This window comes from Pelodiscus sinensis, chromosome 14 (genome assembly GCF_052426305.1).
Source record: "Pelodiscus sinensis isolate ZL-2025 chromosome 14, ASM5242630v1, whole genome shotgun sequence".
Classification (NCBI taxonomy): domain Eukaryota; kingdom Metazoa; phylum Chordata; order Testudines; family Trionychidae; genus Pelodiscus; species Pelodiscus sinensis.
Window position 1 is genome coordinate 29,231,545 of NC_143065.1, and position 24,512 is coordinate 29,256,056.

At 42.5% G+C, this 24,512-nt stretch overlaps 1 protein-coding gene across 6 annotated transcripts in view; it reads right to left on the reverse strand.

Annotated features, from left to right (window-relative positions):
* ARNT2 (aryl hydrocarbon receptor nuclear translocator 2) overlaps positions 1–1,353 on the reverse strand; it is a 172,804-nt gene extending 171,451 nt beyond the window's left edge. For 2 of the 6 annotated variants that reach the window (XM_075897104.2, XM_075897103.2), the window contains exon 1: positions 1,053–1,353. In XM_075897104.2, coding sequence (XP_075753219.1) covers positions 1,053–1,083 — 31 coding nt within the window. In that variant the 5' untranslated portion in view covers positions 1,084–1,353. The remainder of the gene's footprint in view (positions 1–1,052) is intronic. The other 4 variants (XM_075897106.2, XM_075897105.2, XM_075897109.2 and 1 more) reach the window with 3 other exon arrangements.
* Positions 1,354–24,512: the final 23,159 nt, after the last annotated feature.

Below are 24,512 nucleotides of genomic sequence, written 5' to 3' on the forward strand. Positions count from 1 at the left end.
TTGCTCTTACACTGCATCTCACAAAATGAGTGAATGTTTTATTACTCCGACCTATTTTCTACTTATAAACCCATACTTTCCTCTTTTCCCCAATTTGATGGCTTATATAGAGCTGTAATTTTCACTATTTATCCAAGAAAGTCAGGGTAAGCATTCTGAGTTAGCTCTAGGTAAAGGGGCTACTCCTATTTGGAAATCATGGGAGGGTGGGGTAAAGGGGCTACTTGGAAACTGATAAGATTTCCTTTAGAAAAACACAGTGCCCTAAAAAGGAACCTTTATTTGCAAACTCCTAAACATTTTTGAATGGAAGCACAGCCCCCTTTGGAAATCTTAGAGGTAGCCTAGGAAGCCTCAGACTTCTGCAGACCACAGGTTGGGAATCTTTGGTCTAGTTAACACTTTGGTGCAATTTGATGATCAAAAGTAAAGGAGTGAAAATGGCTCTGTGCCTGAAACAGACATGCTCAGTTACATCAACGAGATCTCCAGCCTTGTTATCCACCGACAGTAAGATGTTTTACAATTCGAGAGAGAGAGAAATGATCTCTCTCTGCATCCGGGGGAGAGGCCTTGGAAGCACATAAAACTATGGAAACTTAGGGCCAAACGTATCCCTGGTGTTATTCCAATTAAGTGAACGGCGAGACGCCCAGCAGGGCCAAGAGGAGCGCACCGGATCGGTCCGGAGCGGTTGGCCCCCAGGAGAGAAGGGGGCGTGCGAGAGGCGTTGAACTTGACTGCCTGGGATTCGCCCCTGCCGAGGGCTGGTTCCTCCTCCCCAGCTGACAATACGCTGATCCCTTCTCTACAGCTGCCCTCTAAGCGAACCCGCCCACCTGGCTCTATTAGGTAGCACGAGAGGCGCCAGGGTTCAGAGCCAGCGGCCAGCGCTGCTTCTCCTCCCCGCTGCCACCCTGCACAGCAGCCCGAGTCCCGCTCGCAGCCCGGCAGCCTGCACCAGCCGGCCCGGGCAGCGCGCGGCGAGCGCAGGAGATGCTCGCGGGGAGGGGGGCGCAGACGCAGGGCAGGGGGCCGCCGCCGCTACTCACCGGGAGGATTGACCGCTGCCGGCGTTGCCATCTTGTCTCGGCGAGGAGCTGAGATCAATGCAAACGGGGGAGCAGGGGGGATACGGAGATGGGGGGGGCGATGCTCTGCGCAGCCCGGGACAACGGGGGGGGGGAGGAGCAAGCCCGAGTCAGGCAGCCACACAAAGGGCCGTGTGCGCAGCAGCAGCAGCACCCGGGTGAGGGGGGAGGGGGCCTCCTTGCCTTGGCGCTCAGGGTCCCTGCGCAGAGCGGCCCAAGATGTCTGATGCGCCCGCCTCACTTCTGCTCATGCTCCACAGCCCCCGGCGGCTCTAGCGAGCATGTGCCGGGCGCCCGCACATGTGCGCTGGGACTGGGAAGCCGCTGCCCTCTGCCTGGCCTCTGGGACTCGCTCATTCAAATTCTGCAGGCGCGCCCGGCGCTACAGGTGTGCGCACAGCGCGCTGGCGGAGTCCGGGGGGGGGGGAACGGGCTGGTCCCCGCAGCAGCGGTGGGGCCCATCCCTGAGAAAAGCAGCAGGTTGTTGTGCAAGGAGCCTTGTCTTTCTCCCCGTGCACGAAAAAGGATGGGAGGACGCATCTCTCTGCCGCTCCCTGCGGTTTCAGGTTTGGAAGCAGAGAAATCAGTGAGTGTAGCGCACTCATTGAAAGTATCTGCGCGATGTGCCGCAGCAGGCTAAAGATATACATTCATTAATAAAAGCTAACTGTTCAGAACCATTACAAGAGAAATAATCACAATCACTTACCTAACGCTATGGTACTTGCCCCCAAAAAGCAGGCCCACCAACAGGTGGGGTGTCAAAGGCAACTGCCCTGGGGCCCAGCTATTCAAAAGGGCCTAGGGCACCTGGCCACTGCTATTGGGGGGTCTTTTAGATTGCCACCAAAGTATGCTCTCAGATCTGAGGGCTGCCTGGGAATATGGGGGGAGGCATGCACAGTACAGAGCACTCAGGGCAGCCCCACTCCTTCTGCCCAAGTCCCCATCAATTCTGGGAGGATGGAGCTGTTCCACCCACCATGCCCAGGAGCTCAGCAAAAAGATACAGGAAAAGGAATAGACAAGGGTGCCAAAAACGATCAGGTGTAGGAACAGCTTCCATATAAGTGGAGATTAAAAAGACAAGGAATGATCAGATTGGAAAAGAAATGACTGGGGGGAGGATCTGATAAAAGCCTATAAAATCATGAAGGCTACGTCTACACTGGCCCCTTTTACGAAAGGGGCATGCTAATTTTAAACTTCGTAATAGGGAAATCCGCGGGGGATTTAAATATCCCCCGCGGGATTTAAATAAAGATGTCCGCCGCTTTTTTCCGGCTTGGGGAAAAGCCGGAAAAAAGCATCTAGACTGGCCCGATCCTCCGGAATAAAGCCCTTTTCCGGAGGATCTCTTATTCCTACTTCAAAGGTCACAATTAATTTGTGGAATTCAATGCTAAAGGATGTTATGAAGGCTCAAATTAAAATGGTATTCAAAATCAAAAAAGAATTGGAAAAATGTATGCAGGACAGGTGGCTCAATAGGTATTGGCCAAGGTGGTTAGAAATGCAACCCCACGCTCTGGGTGGTGCTGCTGCCCATATGTGCTGACTTCTCTGCCCCTTCTCCCAAGCTCTCATCCCTACTCAACTCTTCCCTGAGCAGTCCCCTCCCCATTCCTTTCCCTCTCTCATGGAGCCTCCTGCACATGGAGAAACAACTTTCCAGGCTCGCAAAAAGTGCTGGGAGGAAAAAGGAGGAGCTGATAAGCTGGGCAGCCACCAGATGAGAGGTGGGAGGGAAGAAGATCTTGGCTGCGGGTGGTTCCTAGGCACCTGCTAATTTTCCTGGAGGGGTGCGCCAACTGACCTAGAAAACTGACTCCTTCAAGAAAGTAGGAGTGGACAATGGAGGATGGAACAGATGAGGATGGCCTGTTCCATTCACTCTTCACTCCTTTTGAAAAACCTGGCACTGGCCACTGTTGGAAGGCAGGATACAGACTATTGGTCTAAGCAGTATGGCTGTTCTTATGTAAAGTGCCTCCGGCTAGGTCTATACTATAGCCTTTTTCCAGAAAAAGCTCCGCAAATTGTGCTCCTCAGTGTGTGTAGCTTTTTCCGATTGCTTTTCTGGAAGAGGCTTTTCCGCCATTTGGACCCATCTAGATGAGGCCAAATAATGGAAGAGCCTCCTCTTTCGGAGGAGCCTTATTCCTCATAGAGTAAGGTATACAGAGCTCCCTGAAAAAGCATGTTTGCTCTTTTGCCAAAAAAAGCGGAAGAGAAAACGTGTTCCAAGGACGCAGCAGAGTTTTTCCTGGATACCTCCGAAGTCTTGACATACCCTCAGCCTTTCCTATTGCACAGTCACTCCTCTTGAGTTTGAAAGGTTCTCTGTGCATTGCAATCTTCAACTCTAGTTTACGGTCCCTTAACATATTAGGTGAGAGTTAGGTGAGAGTTGTTGGGACTGTGCTAAATTTATGTAAACATACCGAATAAATAATGTAAATGTAACCTAACTTGAACTCGTCACCTCTTTAGGGTACATCTAGACTACGGTGGTGCTTTTTTGGGATGCCGGAAGTATCCCGATATAGCAATGCTGCTCTTTAAACATACTATTCCGGCGTCCCTGTAACACTTGTTCCATGAGAGTTAAGGGATTTGTTGGAATAGTGCCTTATTTTGAAATTTGGTTCTGTCTACACAGCGCCAAATTTCAAAATAAGCTCTTTCAGCATAGATTTGGAATAAGCTAATTAATTTGCATAGCGCAAATTGTGTAGCTTATTCCAATAGAAACCACAAACTACCCAGTTTCCAGCAACCAAACCTCCAACACGCCCATTGTTCCTTCTCCTGGTCTTTGGATCACTTCCTAAGTAAAGTATCACCTAATTTCTCACCCCGCTCCTAAATTTTGGGTTCTTACCCAAAACCGTCAATAGCTTACATAAAGATAACTAAAGTAGTCTCACCCCAAAAAATCTTAGTAAGTCTCATGCTCGTTTCTAGCACCTAAGCATTAAAACACACAACGTATTTACGCAAAAATAGTCAAAGCTCACATAAACTCACAACAAAATACTTTATACATGCTAAAAAACAAAAATCCAAACTAAAATACATTGTTGCGATACAGTAAAATTAAAATATAAAATTACAAACTAATCAAGGCACACTAAACCAAATAAAATGCTCAATGTCTGTAAAAGGGGGTTCTTGCTTAAAAATGTAAAATTGTTAAAAATCAGAAAAAAAATCTCAACTTTGTGCTTGATACAGTATTGTATGTTAAATAGGCAATGCCATTTTAAATTTCTAAAATTGCAGCATTATTCTTTGTATGCTTTTAATTTAAATGTCAAATGCGTAAGAAGCATAAAAAACCAATATTAACAAAAACATGTAAAATTAAATTACCAAAGTATGTAATTAAAAACTGTAAAACAATGCTTTAAGTTTTATAAAAACAAAAAACACACACAATCTAATAATTAGCATATGCACTGTAAAAACAACTGCTCGAATATTACAATTACCTTTGGTAATTGAAAATCAAATGGGGGACTGTTGGAATGGTGCCAAATTGGTGTAACAATACCAACTAAATAATGTAAATGTAACAACATAATTTAAACATGGCCAAATAAAGAATTCTGAAAACATGATCTCAATTAATACACAACCACTACTAAACTTATTGGTCAATAAATATGGGCCCATGCAAAAGCAAATATATATAATAAAGTTCCGGAGCAAAACGCAAGCTAACTTGGTCATCAAAACCTAACAGCAAAAGATCATGCATAAGCCAAAGTAAATAATTAATAAGTAAGTAAAAAAGTGGGGTAATTAGGGATACTACCCATCCTAGCACCTTCTAAAATACTAATAAAGTCAGGCAGGCTTTTAAAACATGTAACTCCTTTTTAAAAGGAGTATAAAAATCAAGCAGTGTACATTCCTGGTGGTAAAAATACCTTCATTTAAGCACCTAAGCAAGCAAGCAATACCCCACTTTGTAAATTAAAAAACTGTAAACCAAAGAGCTTTCAAGTCAACCAAGGCCTTATTAAACAAACAAACAAAAAACCTCTAAAACAACAACAAAAACAAGCTGCCTGTAAATTGGTAACCACCTTCCCTGTATGCCAGGCAGGCACTGTATAAAACTAGGACCCCCAAAAAAGTGTATGTTTATTTTAAAAGGGCTTGTTTAAAAAAATGTAGTTTCTAATGTATTGCTATGTATAACATAAAAGATATGTGCTTAATGTAAACCTTTTTACTGCTTGTATAATTCCTTCGCAATAAGCTTGCCTAACAGACTTGGTTTAATACTGTGGTTTAACCTTTTTTCCCCACTAACAGAAAACAGTAACCTAATCTGCTGGGAACCATTAAAACAACAACAAACAAACAATAAAAAACCAAGCCAAAAAAAAAAGTAAAAAATAGGCCTCAAGCGCTGAACTGTCCAACAGGAGTCAGTATTAACTTTGCACATTTCAAGGCCATGACAGAGCATATTGTGATAGTGTGATAGACTGCTACAGAACTATCTTTTTGTTCTTTTAGATTTGGCTGTTCTAGATATTTACTCAGCTCTATACAAGCAACACTTGTATCTATACAAGCAACACTCTCACACAACCTAAACACATAAGCCACAACATCAGGGGCTCATATACCTGCACATTCAGTAATGTGATATATACCATCAAGTGTCAATAATGTCCCTCTGACATATATATATTGGCCAAATCGGATATCTCTGCAACAAAGGATAAATGGACACAAATCAGGAATTAGCACACACAAACGTGCAGGGAAACATTTTAACCTGCCTGGGCACTCAATTGTGGATTTTAAAGTAGTCATTCTTTTACAAAGGAATTTTACTTCCCAGCTACAGAGAAAGACTGATGAACTGGAATTCATTTATAAATTTGACAGTCATCCTAGGCTTGAATAAATATATTTACTGGTTAATGAACCACAAAGCCAAATTCCTCTGCCTTTGACATTCACATTTTCACATCAAAAGCTATGAATGGGACACATCGAGCCCACTTAATTAGCTTCATTAACACAGGCCCTACAATTGACAGGAAACTGCTTTTGCGGTCATATATATTTTGGATTCTGTTATTTCCACCCCAAGTCATCTAATGAAGTGGGTTTTACCCACAAAAGCTCATGATCCTATCTATATCTTTTTGTTAGTCTCTAAAGGCACATCTACACAACAGGGCTACACTTGAAATTAGCTATGCAATTAGCAAAGCTAGAGTTGCATAGCTCAAGTTGAAATATCTTATTTAGACTTTTGACACTGTCTAAACAGCAGTTATTTTGAGATAGAGCCCTCTTCCCCCAATTTCCCTTACTCCTCATACAATGGGGGGTACAGGAGTTGGAGTAAACAGTCCTCCAAGTCAACATTATTTTGACATTATGTCGAAATAACTGCTTGGGTGTAGATTCGGACTATGTTATTTCAGAATAACATCAGTTTTTCCAAAATAACACTTCTGTGTAGACATAGCCCAAGGTGCCACAGGATTATTCGTTGTTTTTAAAGTTAGACTTACACAGCTGCCCCTCAGACTTTTTACACAGGTGATTGGGAATTTCTCCAATGTCTTAAGCATTTTTCATTTTGGGATGGGGGGGGGGGGTATTTGCACCAATTGCCAAAAAGCTAATGTTACTGCCCCCTGCAAATGATAATAGTAGATCTAGGAATAAATCACAGGTTTAGAGCAACCCCATTTTTGTGATTAAAAAAAAAAATCTCAAAGTGTCCAGATTTGAGGATTGGAGTCGGGGGGAGGGGAGGGAAAGTGCTCTTCACCGACACAACACAATGTGTTTGTTCTCTACTCCTGCCTCCTCCCCCAAGAATTTAAACGTCTCAAGTAGAGAGACTGCAGATGTAGTTTTTAATGCAAGATAGCTAGGCCTATGTTTGACTGCACCTAATTTACCTAGTACAACTACATATCCCCACTGTGTTTTTTCAGTGGGATAACTTTTGCATGATAGGTATCCCACAGTAAACACACATTATTGTTGTTAGTAAAGATGTGGTCAAGGTGGCTAAATAACTTTAAAAAGATTAGAGTAACTTTATGTATTATTCAATATGTTATACAGGCAGTCCCCGGGTTACATGGATCCGACTTACATCGGATCCCTACTTACAAACGGGGTGAGGCAACCCCGCACTAGCTGCTTCCCCCCAGCAGACCAAGGAGACGCGAAGCTAGCGCCCGCCCCAGCAGACCAGGGAGACGCGGAGCGGCTTTTCTCAGCAGACACCTCAGCTTGAGAATAAAGGACTGAGGGAAGTGAGGTGTGGGAGAATAAAACTGAGCTGGAGAAATGTTTGGCTAGAGTTTCCCCTACTATATGTACCAGTTCCCACTTACATACAAATTCAACTGAACAAACCTACAGTCCCTATCTTGTACGTAACCCGGGGACTGCCTGTATCTCGAGCCACATGATTTCCTGAGTTTTGCAAGTTTGCCTTTGATTCCTGTATTGTTATACTTTTGTTCTCTGCATACATCTGATGAAGTGGTTTTTACCTATGAAAGCTTATGCCCAGACAAATCTGTTAGTCTTTAAGTACCACAGGACTCCTCGTTGTTACTAGTGCAATAATTTTGCCTGGGGAGGTTTTTCTGGAGAAAGAGAAAGAATGATTAGGCCAAACGAGGTCCATTAGTGCCTTTGCTTGATGTAGTGCACCCCTTTAGCATATTTTAATTTTTAATTTTTTATTTTCAGGGAGTTTTACCAACCTCAAACATTCAAAAATCATAAGTGAGCCACCAAAATCATAAGATTTCAAAAATTATACATTTTTTAATTTGTTTTCTACTTCTTCAGGGTGTAGACAGGTTGAGCTTCTTGCCTTCCTCCCCTGAAGCTTTTCTTTGCAAACAACAAGGCTAAAAACTTGCTTTTTTAAAAAAAGGACAACAGAGTCTCCTAATCACACAGCTCCAGGAGCTGGGCCTTTAAATAAAATACCAAACATCAAAAGACAAATGATAAATCTACGGTTGCCAGGTGTCCGGTTTTGAACTGGACAGTCCAGTATTTGAGCTTTCTGTTCAGGAAACAAATTGAGAAAATATAAATGTCCGGTATTTTCTAAATAAGATATAATGTAGATTGTGATGTGATGTCAAGTGTGTCTGGTATTTTTGTTGAAACCATCCGGCAACCCTAGATAAACCACAAGATTTAACACCACCAACTAGCACAGTAATTATATTAGCAACGTATGAATCAATATAAGTCTATCAAAGATTCTGTAACCAGCCTCTCACCCCCCAAAAGTGATTTATCCTATTGGAATATTCACTTGCCATAGGCTACAATACAACTACACTGGCTTCAGGCCCTTATTCACAGGAGCCATCCTGTTGTCTGGATCTACTCACAATCAAAGGCTGCAGGATCAGTCCCTTGCTAAATGAGTACTCTGAGACAGTTCAGCCATTAAGATGCAAATTGGCATAAAGACCTGGAGACTGTGTTTCCTCATTTTCTGTAGACTCTTGAGAGAAAGGCATTAACATGTTCCAGCATGAGAAAGTGTTTTAGTAGAAATGTTAGGCTACTAATGGTTTATTAAGATTTTACTTGAGAGATTTTTTTAATATTGCCTTATAGTGTGGATTTCACTTGCTACCATGGTCCTAAGATTGCATTGTAGAAATTATTTGTAATTGTCTTACTCCACATTGAAAATAAAAGTGAACTAGATCTATTTAAATTCACATTTTTTTGCCAATTAGTATGGTGAATTATGTGATAGCTTATCTCTATGTAGCTTAATTGTGGTGAATGACTGAAGTCCTTCCATCAGGATGCTCTAAAACTACAACTAAATATTTTTCTAAAACCATATCTTAGTGGGAAAGCACCCTTCTCAGGATCGAGTTCTATTTAAGGAAATTAGGCTCTCAGTTCCCTCATTTTCCTTTGAAAGTCCCCTGGTAACTCCACTCATGGAAGCAATCCTATGAACTCAATGGAGCTTCTCTCATGTAAATTGCACCCATACTTAAGCATCTGTGGGATTAGTCTGTAATAATGTAATTTAAATATAATATCATACTTCCAATAAAAATATTATTCACTTCAACAGTGCCTTCTGAAGAACTCAAAACGCTTTACAAACATTAGTGGAGAAAGCCTCACAACATTCTTGTCATATCTATTATCATTCCCATTTTGCAGATAGGGAAATTGCCAAAAAAAGACACCACAATTATTTGACACAGCACTATCCTAGCTTACTGTACATGTGTACACAATAGACCTAATATCAAGAGATTAGTAAACCAGTGAAGCTATTCATTTGTGTTGCTTTGTCCCTGTGTAATATTCCATGAGACTTCTAATCGTCCTGGAAAGAGCTCATTAAAAAGAGCTTGTACTTTGTGTTTGATACTCTACTCCATGTAAATAAGGCCTGAATATTAAGGAAGAGTCTAGGTCTGTCAAATAAAAATAAAAAGTTATACTATGTGATTGGTACTGCAGGTTAGCTGTAATTTATATGCAATTTTGCAAAAATAAGCCTCTGAAATTCTCTTTTTTGCTGGTGAAAGTATTGTTAACTTGTTCAGTTCAATTAAGGAGGCAATTATTCATCCATTTTCAGGTGGCTTGAGAAATGAGATTTGTTTTCTTTCCTTCTCTACCTCAATGGGTAGCACTAACAGGCTCTTTAAATTCCCCAGAACAGTCTCTATGAATGTAACTTCCCAAGTACAATACCATTCTTAGCTTTCTAATCTGGTTCTGAATTTTTCTGTAGCTGAGGGCATGGGCTCTACTGTCAGTGCTCTAGTGCTGTAAGTACTCATGGGAAAAAATAGTAGGTGTTCAACATTCAGGGACAGCCCCTACATCATCTTATCTGCCTCCCTTCTCCAGCCCTGCCAATCAGCTCCTCCCTCTCCCAGCACCTCCCACCAGCCTTGATTAGTGTTTAGGGGCTTTCAGGAGTCACTGGGAGGAAGGGGTGGAACAGGCAGGGAGGGGAAAAGGGTGAAACGGGTTGAACAAGCACCCGTGGGAACTGGGAAGCCAGTGCCTCTGGCTGAGAGCAGAGCTAAGCATTAATATTTGTCACAACCAGCAAAGGTGAAGAAACAAATCAAACCATCACAGATATAGTAAAACCTTGGAGTTATGAATGCTTCAGAAATGGAGGTTGGTCATAACAGTGAAATGTTCATCTCTCTGAACAAACCCTTATGGTTGTTCTTTCAAAAGTTTACAACTGAACATTGACTTTTAAACTTCACTATGCAGTAGAAAAATGCTGCTTTTAAGCCATCTTAAGTGAAATAAGCATAGAAACAATTCTCCATCAAATCTTTAGGAAAAAACCCTTCCCTCAATTTTTAGAAGTACAGTAAACTTCCAATAATCCGGCACCTTTAGGACCCAGGGAGTGCCGGATTATCAGATATGCCGGACTATCAGAAGGGGGGCCTATGAGGGGGCTGGGGTGGGGTGGGGGGATGCTACCCCAGACCCCCTCATAGCCCTCCCTTCTGATAGTCCGGCTCTGCCCCAGGAGTCCCCGATTCAGCCGCTGCTGGTCAGTTTCAGCAGCGGCTGAATCGGGGATGCCTGCAGCAGAGCAGCTGGGGTGCTGCTGGATTGGTCCGGTAGCGCCGACCCTTGGCGCCACGAGACCAACCCATCAGCACCCCAGCTGCTCTTGGGGATGCCTGGGGCAGAGCAGCTGTGGTGCTGACGGGTTGGTCCCGCAGCGCCGCTCCTCGGCGCTACTGGACCAACCTAGCAGCACCCCAGCTGCTCTGCCCCAGGTGTCCCCAAGTCAGCCGCTGCTGATACTGATCAGCGGCTGACTCCAGAAAGCCAGAGGCAGAGCTGCTCTGCCCCGGGCTTCCTGGAGTCAGTCCTGGTCAGTTTCAGCAGCGGCTGAATCTGAACGCCTGGGACAGAGCAGCTAGGGCGCTGCTGGGTTGGTCTGGTAGCGCCAAACCTCGGCGCTGCGGGGACCAACCCAGCAGCACCCCAGCTGCTCTGTCCCAGGTGTACCCAAGTCAGCTGCTGCTGAAACTGACCAGCGGCTGATTCCAGGAAGCTGGGGCAGAGCAGCTCTGTCTCGGGCTTCCTGGAGTCAGCCGCTGGTCAATTTCAGCAGCGGCTGAATCCGGGACAGCTGGGGTGCTGCTGGGTTGGTCCCGCAGCCCCGAGGGCAGCGCTACTGGACCTACCCGGCAGCACTCCAGCTGTTCTGCCCCTTGCTTCCCGGATTCAGCGCTGGTCAGTTTTAGCAGTGGCTGAATCGGGGAAGCTGGGGGCAGAGCAGCTCCAATGGTCCGGCTGCCCAGAGCACTTCCGGGTTCCTGATGGTGCCAGACCATCAGGAGTGCCGGACCATCAGGAGTGGCGGACCATCGGAGTTTTACTGTATGGCTACGTCTACATTGGCCCCTTTTCCGGAAGGGGCATGGTAATTTTTGAGATCGTAATAGGGAAATCCGCGGGGGATTTAAATATCCCCCGCGGCATTTAAATAAAAATGTCCGCCGCTTTTTTCCGGCTTTTAGAAAAGCCGGAAAAGAGCGTCTACACTGGCCCCGATCCGGCCCGATCCTCCGGAAAAAAGCCCTTTTCCGGAGGATCTCTTGTTCTTACTTCAAAGTAAGAATAAGAGATACTCCGGAAAAGGGCTTTTTTCCGGAGGATCGGGCCGGATCGGGGCCAGTGTAGACGCTCTTTTCCGGCATTTCTAAAAGCCGGAAAAAAGCGGCGGACATTTTTATTTAAATGCCGCGGGGGATATTTAAATCCCCCGCGGATTTCCCTATTACGATCTCAAAAATTACCATGCCCCTTCCGGAAAAGGGGCCAATGTAAACGAGCCCTATATGTTTAAACACAGGGTTGTACTGTTTTTGCTTAGTTTTTTTGTGTCTCTGCTGTGGCCTGTTCATTTTTGGTTCCAAATAAGGCGAGTGGTTGACTGGCCAGTTCATAACTCTTCTGTTTATAATTCTGAGGTTCTACAGTATTAAAATGTTCTTTGTGGTCTTATTTCTGCTGTAATAAAGAGAATATGAATATAGAGTACAATATGAAATCAAACTGGTCTTTTTTCATGTTTCTCCAAATTCACACTAAACTAAATTAAGAGCCCAGATCCTGATATCAGCGAGCTGTGTGTGTCCATTCATGTACATTTTATTGCGGAATTAGGATTTACAGTTTGCACTAGATTACCTGAGAGGTCAGACAGCAATTTGTTGCTAAAAAATCTGTGCAAATTTAGTCTTTGTACATATTTAGTCTTAGTAAAAATCTAGCTGTCCCTGAATGCTGAACACCTACTATTTTTTTTTCCCATGGGTACATATATATATATATATATATATATATATATATATATATATATATTTATAGTGAATTGCAAATATTGTCCAACTTAATTAGCGTAGTGAATTGCAAATATTGTCCAACTTAATTAGCGTATCGACTCTTTCTGTGATTATGATGGGAAGTCCCATTGACTCCAGGTTGCAGCAGGGTCTCTAGAGCATTTCAAAGTGGAAACACCCTCATGGAGCCTGGGGTCAGCACGGGACTCCCCAGCTGATCCTGGGCTCCGTGCGGCATTTCCGTGAACCTGGGATCAGCAGGGAACGCCCCAGCTGATCCCGGGTTCCACATAAGTGCCACACGGAGCCCAGGATCAACTGGGAGTCCCCAGCTGACCCTGGGCTCCATGCGGCACTGCCACTTTGAAACGCTGCCTTGGCATTTCAAAGCAGCGCTGCACAGAGCTGACCTCAGGCTACATGCGGTGCTGCCCCTTTGAAACACTATGGCAGCGTTTCAAAGGGGCAGCACTGCATTGCACAGATGAGCCTCAGCACTGCTTTGAAAAGCTGAGGTCACGTTTCAAAGAGGCAGCACCGCACAGATGAGCTTGGGCTCCATGCAGTGCTGCCCCTTTGAAATGCCGCCACAGCACTGCACAGATGCTCACCGGCTCAGCTGTGTGCTATCACTTTGAAATGCTGCCTCGACATTTCAAAGTGGCAACACCGCATGGAGTACCCTTTGCTGCCTTAAAGTACCCTCTGTTCCCCCCTGCCTTTGCTGCCTCTATCTGATAGAGGCAACGGGGGAGGGGAGAATCGACTAATCCTTACCCTTAAATAGAACCCATTGGAATTCACTGGTTCTGCAGTACTAAGAGGAGTATAAACTTAGTCAGCTGAGGTATGACTCAGAAGTAGGGTGTAAAATCCTGGTTAATCCTACAGTTTAACCAGTTAACTGATTAAGTGGTATCCTGCTCCTATCTCCCATCCACATGTGTGGGGCTGCTGCTCCTGGCACCACACCAGCAGCAGGAACCGGCAACCCCAAACTCAGCAGGGCCTGCTTCTTCTCCCGGTCCCCCCATACTTGGGGCTGCCAGTTGCCACGGTGAGCCCTCCTGTACGGCCGGGCTGGCAGTAGGATCCGGCAGCCCCACACGGGGATGAAGGTTGGGACAGAGGGCAGCTTCGGCTTCTGGCCCTGCAGCAAAATGTAAAAATGTACATAGTCGTAACATCTCTACATCTCAAGAGAACTATTTCTTGTTTTCTTGGTTTACAAGAATATTTCCATAAATTGATCTATCTGTAATCCACAAAAGACTGATTTTTGCTAGACATAATAAAACTAACAATAGACAGGAACCGTTTTCCATGTATGGCAATGCCATTTGAAAAGCATTATTTTATTATGATATAAAAATGCCTCTGCCAAGGTACCGGAGGATTTAGCTGAGCTGAATTGAGAATTTAAAGAACATTTTAATGAGTTTCATAGACAACATTTGCTTCCCTTTGAATAGTTTTCTTTTATCTCTTCAGAGAGATTTGCTGGGGATCATAACTGCAATAAGAGGTTGAAAATCTCGGATTTAATTGTACTGAAACAATCATAATCCTAGGTGATGTGAAAGGCAATTTCCTCTTTAAAAAGGGAAGAAGCTATGATTATTCTGAGTCATGCTACACCATTCAGTTAAATACAGAGCAGCTGATGATAGAGCAAATATGGAAAGAAAGTGGCTGTCTGATAACCTGTCTTTTAATCAAATAAATTCACACACTTTTTTTTTTAAAGCATACAGTTCCACAAAGTAATTATTTCAAAAGAATCCTAAAACAGGACATACATTTTTGTTGATAAAGTTTATGGTTGGTTTTATTGGTAACAGTGTAGTAAAAACTAAGTGTGCTTCTTCCCCTCCATTGCTTAAGCTAGAAACAGCTCGTATCATTTAGCTGATTGCGCATGTCTTAGAAGCTGCTAAACTTTCTGCCAGGGAACTGAGTAAACTTGCAGTGACCAATCACGTTGCGACACGCTGACCAGAAGGAATGTGAAATCTATAAAAGTTTCAGCTCAGGCAATGCTCAGGGTCGACCCTGCTTTGAGCACTGAGCTCCTTGGCCGTCCTTGTTTGCAAACAATAAAATAGAGTTGGACCCAGCCTGAAAGTGTGACTCTCTTCTTGAGGCAAATTGAACTAGCCTCCAGGGGACGAAACTAGCAATTTATGCAACAACAGGAGGCTATGCCAATTCTTAACAGACCCCTACATTTATGAGCTTGCACACTATATTTTTAATTGCTTCTTTGCTAGTTTTATTTCTGAAGTTGACAAAATCTGTATGCGCAGTCTTGGCTTAATAACCATATAGTACATGTGTAATTATATATTTTTAAAAATCTCTAAATGATGCAAATTCATTTAATAGTTTGCTTCTATGTGCTTGAAAACAAACAGACCACACACTATCTCCAGGTTTATGTTTTATGATTCTTTTATCTCCATTTACAAAATAAGAATATTATAATAGCTGATCATATGGTCCTAGATAATTTTTTTTTATTTAGAGCTCCCCTTACATTTTTTCCATGTGCATACATGGCCATGTATACATATTAAGTTATTTTAGCAAAGTTTAAAGCTATGACCTTCTCTGTATTAGTCCATTATCACACCAATTAAACTAACTTTCACCTAAACTCGGTCGATCTTTGCTCTTACTGGAATGCACAACTCAGCATAATAGTTTTAAAGCTCTTAATGCAATGATTTGTAGTCTCTCTAGAGTTTGCTGGTTTGTACCTTTGTGAATAAGAGAAAGATCCCATGAAAATACCTTTGAATGACATATCAGGAATGAAACTGCATGACTCTAGAGTATGTCTACACTTGCACACTCTTTCAAGAGAGGGATGCAAATGTAGACATTTGAAATTGCAAATGAAGCCAAGATTTAAAGATCTCACTTCATTTGCATAATCACGTCTGGCCGGTATTTCGAAATAGCGCTATTTCGAAATAACAGGCACTGTTTAGACGCAGTTATTTTGAGAGAAAACCCTTCTTCTGAAATAACCGGTAAATTTCATTGTATGAGGAATAAGGGTTATTTCGGAAGAAGGGTTTTCTCCCGAAATAACCATGTCTACACAGCATTTGTTATTTACAAATAGGGTATTTCGAAATAGCGGCGGTCCGTGATTATGCAAATTAAGCACGGGAAATTCAAATCCGCGCTTCATTTGCAATTTCACTCAGCTGCATTTGCATCCCTCTCTCGAAAGAGGGTACAAGTGTAGACATACCCTCCGAGAGTGAGAAATCACTATGCGGTGGGCTGGATCCCTTTGGGGTTGTCGCCCGATGTGCAGCTCACACCATCGAATCTGACTACCTGCCCTTTGGCACAACCCACCACCCTGTCCTACTGGGTCAGAAGCTCTGGTCTGGCCTAGCAAAAACACAGAGTTGGGGTAACAGCTCCCTAGCAGAGGAAAACAGACACTGATAATAGCTCAGTTCTGGGAGGGCTCAATTACAGGTACAGCACCCAGGAGCACAGTCCCAAATAGGGATCAAAACTTCCAATAAATTAATCGTACTCTGTAAGAAAGTTTTACACAGAGAAAGCTCATAATGTTCACCTCCTTCATCAAAGAAAGAGAAAGATGCACAGCCGCTGTTACCTGGGAAAGGGAGGGAACAATTATTTACACTGGGTTTAATAATAAACAAAGTGATTTTATTAGGTATAAAAAAAGTAAGATTTAAGTGACTGCAAGTGAAAACAGACAGATCAAAATAAGTTGCTAAGCAAAAATAGAACACATGACACCAGCTAAGCCTAATACAGTAGTACCTTATTTTGAAATAACACCCCCCCAGTTGAATTTATAAGTGGTGCATCCACACTACCAAGCCTGTTATTTTGAAATAGCAGGCTGCAGAATTTGAAATCTGTACTTTTGCTTTACATCAGGAGTAATGCTAATTCCAAAATAGTTATTTCTAAATAATGGCAGTGTGGACACTCTGATGCCACTGTTTCAAAATAATTACTCCCCAGTGCTTCCTGGGGCTCTAAGTCCAATGTAATACATCCATATTAATGGAGTCTGTCTTGGATTAATTTCAATGCTTCCTCGTAGTGAGGACACACTAGTTCTGATTTGTTAAATTGGGAGTTCATAAGTTGAATTTAGTAATTTTGAAATAGTTTCGTAGTGTAGACATGGCCTAAGAGAAGTTGTTTCAAATCATCTCTCTCACCCTACTTCTTATTTCTAGTACAGCTCTTCACAAGCCAGAGTTTTTCTCTGATCTGGGCCCAGCAGTGTTCCTCCACTCCTCTCATTACAGTCATGAGTGTCCTGCCTTCCCAAGCTGCCAGGCATAGTTCTGCCCACACCCCACCCCAGAACACGTGCAGTAGGTGGTATGGGATGAAGTGATGCTGCCCCCAGCGCCCATCCTCCCTGTGCTCCAGGGCTGGAGAGGCAGGGCTGGGCCAGGCCACGCAGCGCACCCTGATTTGGGGGTGAGGCCATGCTTAGGGTTGCCATGTGTCTGGTACTGATGCAGACAGTCCGGTATTTTTGCCTCCTGTCCAGTAAAAAATTCAGAAAATACCAGACACTTAAAATGTCTGGGTTTTTCTGATTTTTTTTCCCTGCAAGGAGGCAAAAATACTGGACACCTGGCAACCCTACACACACTCAGTAACCAGGCCCAGCTCCCTCCTCCACCCCCACTTACCTGGTTCCGCAGGGGATCTGTCTTCTGGCTCAGAGAAAGAAAACAAGATGGCTTTTTTGTTAAAGTCAAAAAAGCCTCAGGCATTTCTTGAAGGGGCCATGCTGGGTTTTATTTATTTATTTATTTGCTTAATAACTCTCAGGGTCCTTCCCCCCCCCCCCCCCCCAACAACAACTTTGGTCTCCCCCTTTATTTTCCTCAACAGAATTTTTTCCCCATTTTTTTTGGAAGGGGGTGTTCGGTATTTTTGGTTAAACCATCTGCCAACCCTAGCCATGCTGCGCACCCTCTGACCTCCTCCAAGGCTAGGGAAGTTCGGGCCATGCTGTGAGCCCTCTGACCTCCACTGGAGAGGCTGAGGCCATGCCACGTACCCTCCGGCCTCCTCTGGTTCATGAAATCTTTCAGACAAGTTTGGACACAGCTTTGGGTCCGTAATGCAACCTGAAAAACCTCAAGTTTCCACATAGGTTCAGGGTTCATCAAAGGTTCAGGGTTCATAAAAAAAAATTCACGTAGCTCTAATATTCAAAGGCAATGCAGAAGCACCAAAGGGGCACTGAACCATCCAAAAACCTATTTTATTAGATTCTCTTCTGCCTCTGCCACTGACCTGCCAAGTGACCTTGAGTAAGTCACTTTATGTCTTTACCTTAGTTTCCCCATTTCTAAAATGGGGCTAATGAAACTCAACTGCCTTTGTAAAGTGCTTTGAGATTGACTGATAAAAATGTTTATTGGAGATAGGTATTATTATAATCAGCACTGCTAGAGTAACTAATGTACCCCTCTCATTCCCCCTACACAAGTGGTTCCCAAACTCTAGCTCATGATCCCAAGTGGCATGGTCGCATACATACGGTGTATGCAAAGTCATGCTGAGCACATGTGCATGTGATCACAGATGTATGATGCACATGAGGTTGTGCTATGTTGAGCAGGCCATTTTAAAATTCATCTTCCACACTGTCTGCGGTTGCAGGAAGCAATAAATCAGAAAATGGGGTCATACTGGCAAAATGTTTGGGAACCACTTGTTGCACAAAGCACCACTACCGGGATTCTCCCACAGGAATATGGAATTTAGACACTTAATTCATTGACAGTCTGGTCCGGAGATGAGAGTTGGGCAATTAAACTCCACTGTACACTACATTTTCCCTGATGATTCAGTGAAAAAAAATGCACTAAAATCCCCTTCAAATCTTTTGATAGGCTAATCCCTTTCTTAACCCAGAGCAGCCCTGGTTTCAGGGTAACAAAGGCAATTCAGAAAATTAGTGTCTGCGTGTGCATGTGTAGGAGGAAAATCTCCCATTACCATATTTAAAAAAAAACATTGACACATTAAGAGACTTTCACCATTATTACGTTGTCTATGGGCAGCTTTAAATACCGAGAAGGGCTGGTGAGACTTTGACCCTGTATTAATATGGTATAATTTCAGAGACATACGCTAGTAAAATGCACAAATGGAAGGCAACTTACCCTATTCTTCTACCCAAGATAAAAGCAGAACAGCCACTATCTGTGTAATTAGCAGTTTGTTGATGATACAATTTGAGGTCATATTGATTAGTCAGGTCAGTCATTGCCTGGAACCATACAGCCAGATGCAAAACCATACATCAATGCCTGTATCAGGTGATACTACCATTAGACTATTATTTTAAAAAAACACATTTCTTAAAATACCAATGTTATCTGACTCTATATAATATATAAAGATAATATACAAATATACAATGTGCATTATGATTGTAACTATAACATAACTCTGAATTTCCTGATTTCGTGGATCCTGGCCTTACCACCAAATGTTGGTCTCTTTCAAGTCAACTGGACCAGGATTTAATAACACAGTTAAATGTTTTTAAGATCCACTTCTCCCAATCACCCAATGAAATAAGAACAGAGAAGAAAAATTCTAAAGTTATGTGTAATTTTTTCAGTAAATAATACATTTGCCAAAAAGGCAGTTTTGGGGCTCCTGAAACAATTCATGCATGAATTTGAACTGTGTTCAGCAAATAATTTCAGCTGAATTTTAAAAATCAGAAATTTTTAAAACATATTAAACTGTTTTCAAATGAAATCTTATGATGGCTTGTTTTTGAAAATGTTGAAACAAACTTATTTCAAAATATAATTTCCAACATTAATTTAGAAGTGTCCTTTTTCATTCAGTTCAGACAAAATGTCTTTTTATGTAAGTGAGTCAACTAAACATTCAATTTAAGTTTAAAATAAGCATTATTTTTCTGATTTTTCAGGTTGGGCATTAGCCAAATACTTAATTTTTCAATCAGCTCTAGCTGTAACATTAGCTTATGTTTACTCTCAACCTTCAGAATAAAATATTGAAATGTGAAATACATGATTTTACAAGCTGATTTTGTGTAGAATTTATTCTGTGGGAAATTTGAAATTTTTGGCTTATTTAAGACAAAAAAAACAACACATTTTGAAATGCCAGAATTTCCAGTGGTACAAAACATTTTATTTTCTGACCAACTCTACTCCAGTAGGTGACCCAGTAATCTCTCTTGGTTAACGATGTTGACATGTGATTTGTAAATATCAAATGTCAGAGTTAACTGCAAAAAAATTAATCACAGCTGATTAGTTTAGCAGATGCAACCAGCTAATATGCTTGTCTTGCAATCCAAAGTATCTTAACGATTTGCTCAAAGCTCCAGCTTTTATGAGGCTACTTTGTGATACACTTACTTGTTACCAATACAAAAATTAATTTAGTAAAAATTGTAAGAGCAGAGTCAGTGTAAAAAAATAAAAATAAAATCAAACTAAATATGCCAATTTTTTTTAACATATTATGCAATTTATCTGCACTCTGGAAGGCAGACAGATTTACCAACTCCCTAGGTATGATGGGGTAGGGAGACAAGGGAGTGGCTCAACATTCCTGGAAGGGGTGGGCTTGGGTGCAGACAGCCCTTACTGCCACCTGGAGTATGCTGCACAGCAATATAAGGGCCCAGGCCTCTGGCTACTGCTGCGGCTCCTGCAGTAGTGGTGGCAGTGGCCAGAAGCCCTGGGCCCCTTTACATTTCTAGGCCCTGGGGCATTTGCTTCCTGTTGATAGGCTTGTCTGCATTTACTAAAAGTCCCCCTTTTAAAAAGTAAATTCAACCACCATAGAATTTCCTATTACACAAGATTGACACAGAATTTGGGTTCAGCTTGCAGCAGAGAACAAGGAGCCCTGACTCTATATAGCACTTTCCACTTCCAAGCTTGGGACTAATCATCCAGCCTTTATGCCTGTAAAGCTCCAACCTGAGATTAAAAGGCAATTTGTGTGACTAAGGAATGTAGCACTGAATCCTTAAAAAGCAGATGGCAAAATTTTAGCATCTAAAAAGTCTTTTTGTTCAGTCTTGTTTTTTTTAATTTTTTTAAGAGTGCATGGATATCTTTAAAGAGCTTTTGATGTATTCTAGCTATTAGCTATAATTATTTATGGGATTTTTATCTAATTTCAGCTGTTTTATGTTTGAATGTTTTCCAGTTTTAATGTTGTTTGTTCAGCGACTGGAACACCAGGGCACACGGGATAATTAAAATAACATATATTAATCTCTTATTTTGTTATTGTTATTTTTGGAAGCTATCTGGCCCCTTTTATGCAGTCTCTTTGAATAAAAATGAAAGAGAGCATTTTCCTAGGAAAGTTAGATCTTTTGTTTTAAACCAACATTAACTACCTGTTTGGCGCTTATAAGGTTCCTAATCTTGAACATTAGTTTGTCAATTTCCAATGAGAGTCTGCTGTTTAGGATTATGTAATTAAAATCAGCACATTACAGATGGCTTCTTATCAGAAAGGTCCTTTTTCACAAGAAAAATGGTTTCTCTACAAGAATACACCACAGCTTTCGTTTGGCATAATTAAATTACAAATGTCATTATTCTGTGGTTCATTTATTAAATGTGATGCCACAGTGTGGGAGCCAATTTTCTTTAATGTCACAAGAGATACATTTGATATATTTTTTTAAATATTTTAGTGGCTCATACAGAGGCTGAGGTTAGGCAAGCTTGCTGTAAATTAAAAATCTAAGTAGAGCTTAGTGAATCAACCTGTTGCTGCAAGAATAATTGCTTCTGTGTTTTATATTCTTTTCTATCTTAATTACATTTCAAAGTGCAGTTCTCTAATTTCTGGGGTTAGTTTTGGTTTTTAAATCTGTGCCCTGCAACGAGCGAGAGCAATAAAATGTGAATAATCCATTTCAACCCATGGCTTTCACTCATCAAAAACAGGAGGTGGTGTTACGGAACTCATGGTATATGTATAGTTGATGCGATGGATCATTTTTGTACATAATTACACAGATAGCAGTATTCAGACTAAGGACACTAGAGGTTAGTTTAATCATAAGTGAGACACATTCAGAGAGCCAGATTCAGCCACTATTACTCATTCTGAGCTATAATTTAGTCTGAGCTGATGCACTGAAATCAGCTGTGCAGGAAGTAAGATTCTACTCAATACAAATCAGATTCTGGGCCACTGAATCTATAAAGTGAATTATTAAATATTATTTTAAGAGTCAATTTGGTGCAACAGGTTGAACCTTTCTAGTTCAGCACTCTCTGATCCAGCAACATCTGTGTCTGGCAGAATTCTAGTTAGCTGGATGTCCACTTATCGTGGTAGTTGCCAACTTTCAGGCATTCCTGTGAAGTTTGTTTACAGCCATTAAACCAGGCTCTCAGTGTTCTGTGCTGTTATTTAACTCTAACTTACCCCTAACTAGAGTAGCAAGCAGTGGAAGTGCTAGTAATGCTGCTAAGCATAAGCATGATTTTCATGCTTTATCTACTTATTTCCTTGTGCCAACACTGTAAAATTGTGTAACAACACTAACACTTTCTTATGTAAAGAGCTGATAAGCCTTAGCGAGGCATAGGCTTAATATAGACAATGTATCAATACAGTCATACATTATTAAGCAGCATTGCAAGTGTTGTTCTGTTTATTTGCCTTGGTGAGATAAAAATAAAGAGACCCCCTCTCCACAATATTGTCTACCTGGGGTTCGGCAAACTCTCTGGTTCAGCACTAGTCGGGTGCTGGACTAGAAAGGTTCAACATTTAGTCCTCACTAGTCCGGTCTTATAATGTCAGCTAATGTGAACTTCTACAGCTCATGTAACAAGAAGCTTTTCCATTAAAAATCAAATGCAGCGGGTGATGTGGCAAATTATAGCATTGCTACCCAAGAAATGTGACTCCCACATTTCACACCCCTTGTACCAAAGTCAAACAAACAAACATGCCTTGGGTTTTAGTACATTTGCCTTTCTTCAAGTGATGTCAAGAAAGGGCTACAAGATCAGACCCTTAGGATCAACAGAAGTTCTCAGAAAACCAAAGTGGGGCTATAGGTGGTAAGTTATAAGATACCCATGCTCCTCCAAATTTAGGAATGTGGGCTAGCTCCACCAATGTTTGGGCTTAGAGCCACTCCATCCAAAGGAGGGACTGGGGCAATCATCCCAGGCTCTGTGTTTTGGGGAGCCCGGTGCTTCAGCAGGATGCTGGGTCCAGTAGGCAGTGCAGCGATGCAGGCAGAAGTGAATGACCCAGCTACAGCCTGCCCTTTTGGTCTTTTCCTGCTCCAGCGATGATGGGAGCTGACAAGGCAGGACAGAGCAGGACAGGCTGGGACCAGCTAGCTTGCTGCTGCTGGTGCTAGGACTGCCACTAACCTCTGCCTCACTGGCCACCCTGCATCCCAGCTCCTGCTGAAGTGTCCTATGCACTATGAAAAATTACACATACCTGGCACCCATGAGTGGGGCCTCTGTCCTGTAAAGCGTTATACCAAGGAATTGTGGGATCCTACTCCAGAGGCACACTCTCCTGCCAGTGCAGAACCTACAATCCCAGATTACTTTGTGGATTTCTACAATAAAAGAGGGAGCAATGTAAGTACCGGATATCGGACAGCTCACACTGTTCTATGGCTTTTGCTCTTTTCTGCTGATCGCTCTTGCCTGCCAAGCAACACAGGTACCATCTAATCAATCTCTGAGCCTCAGGAATTCAGCAGGCCACAGTCCACTTCCTTGCATCACTGTATATGGGTGTTTGGAAGTGACTGGCACAGGGAGGATGTAATCTTTTAATTACTCACGTGGTCTTTATTCATGTGAGTAGTCCCATTGGTTGCAATGGGATTATTTATGTGAGTAAGGGTGACTCACTAGGAAAGCTCTCAGGAACAGAAATGTAATTTGCTGTTGGACTTGCATGGCAGGGGAGCATTTCTACAGCATAAGCCAGCTGAAGGCAGAACCTACCCATGGTTGCAGCCAACCAGAGACTGCATGGCTTGAAAAGCTGGGTGTGCCTTTCACTGAAGAGTGCCCATATGCTTTCAACCCTACCAAGCCATTTAATTATAATATGCAGTGACAGAGTCCCGGGGTGGGGGGTGGGGGAAAGTTTGCTATCTACTGAAGTCAATGGCAAACTTCCACTGATTACAATGGTGCCAGGGTTTCACCGTTACAGGGTCAGTGCATTTAGCGATGGGAAGATGAGAGCAGCTGCCTGTCCATCTGCCCCTTTCTCAGCAGGTAGATTCCAAGTTCTTGACAAGAATGAAAGATGATTTCAGTTGCAGTCTTAGACAAAATTACCTTGAAACACCCAAATATATGGCAATGCATTCTGTGTATCTAGGCACAGAACAGACCGAAGAATGCAGAGTAGCAGGAAACTGACATTAAATTGCCTGTGAAGAGCATACTGATATACCAGAACAGCGATAACAGGGAGATAATATCTTCATTCCTTGCAAAACCTGCAGCTCCTTCTTTTTCCTTTTTAGGCACTCTTAATTTTTTTTGAAGCAGTGATTTTGAGAGGACAAATGAAGTGTCTAATATTCATGGGACAGCCCTCTAATTCATTTAAAAAACCTGTTAGTTTGTATTCTAAAAGGAGGCTTGTTACCTACCAGCTCTGTGATTCTTGGGAAACCAGAACATGGTCACCTGTCAGCCTTGTGCTCTTGGGAGCCAGGGAGTGACATTCATGGAAAACCATTCCCCTCCTTCAGGCCTCTGCTAGAATCAAAAACAAAGCAAAGAAAAGGCCGGGGAAGACACACCTAGCTGCTTCAGACAAGGGTGATACAATTAAGGAAACACCCCAGCCTCATTTACATTAAAGATGGAACAGAGGGACATCTCATTAGCATACAGAATGGAGAGCAGCTCTTCCAAGGCAGAAACCGCACTGAACTATGGGACACCGAAAGCAGAGAAGC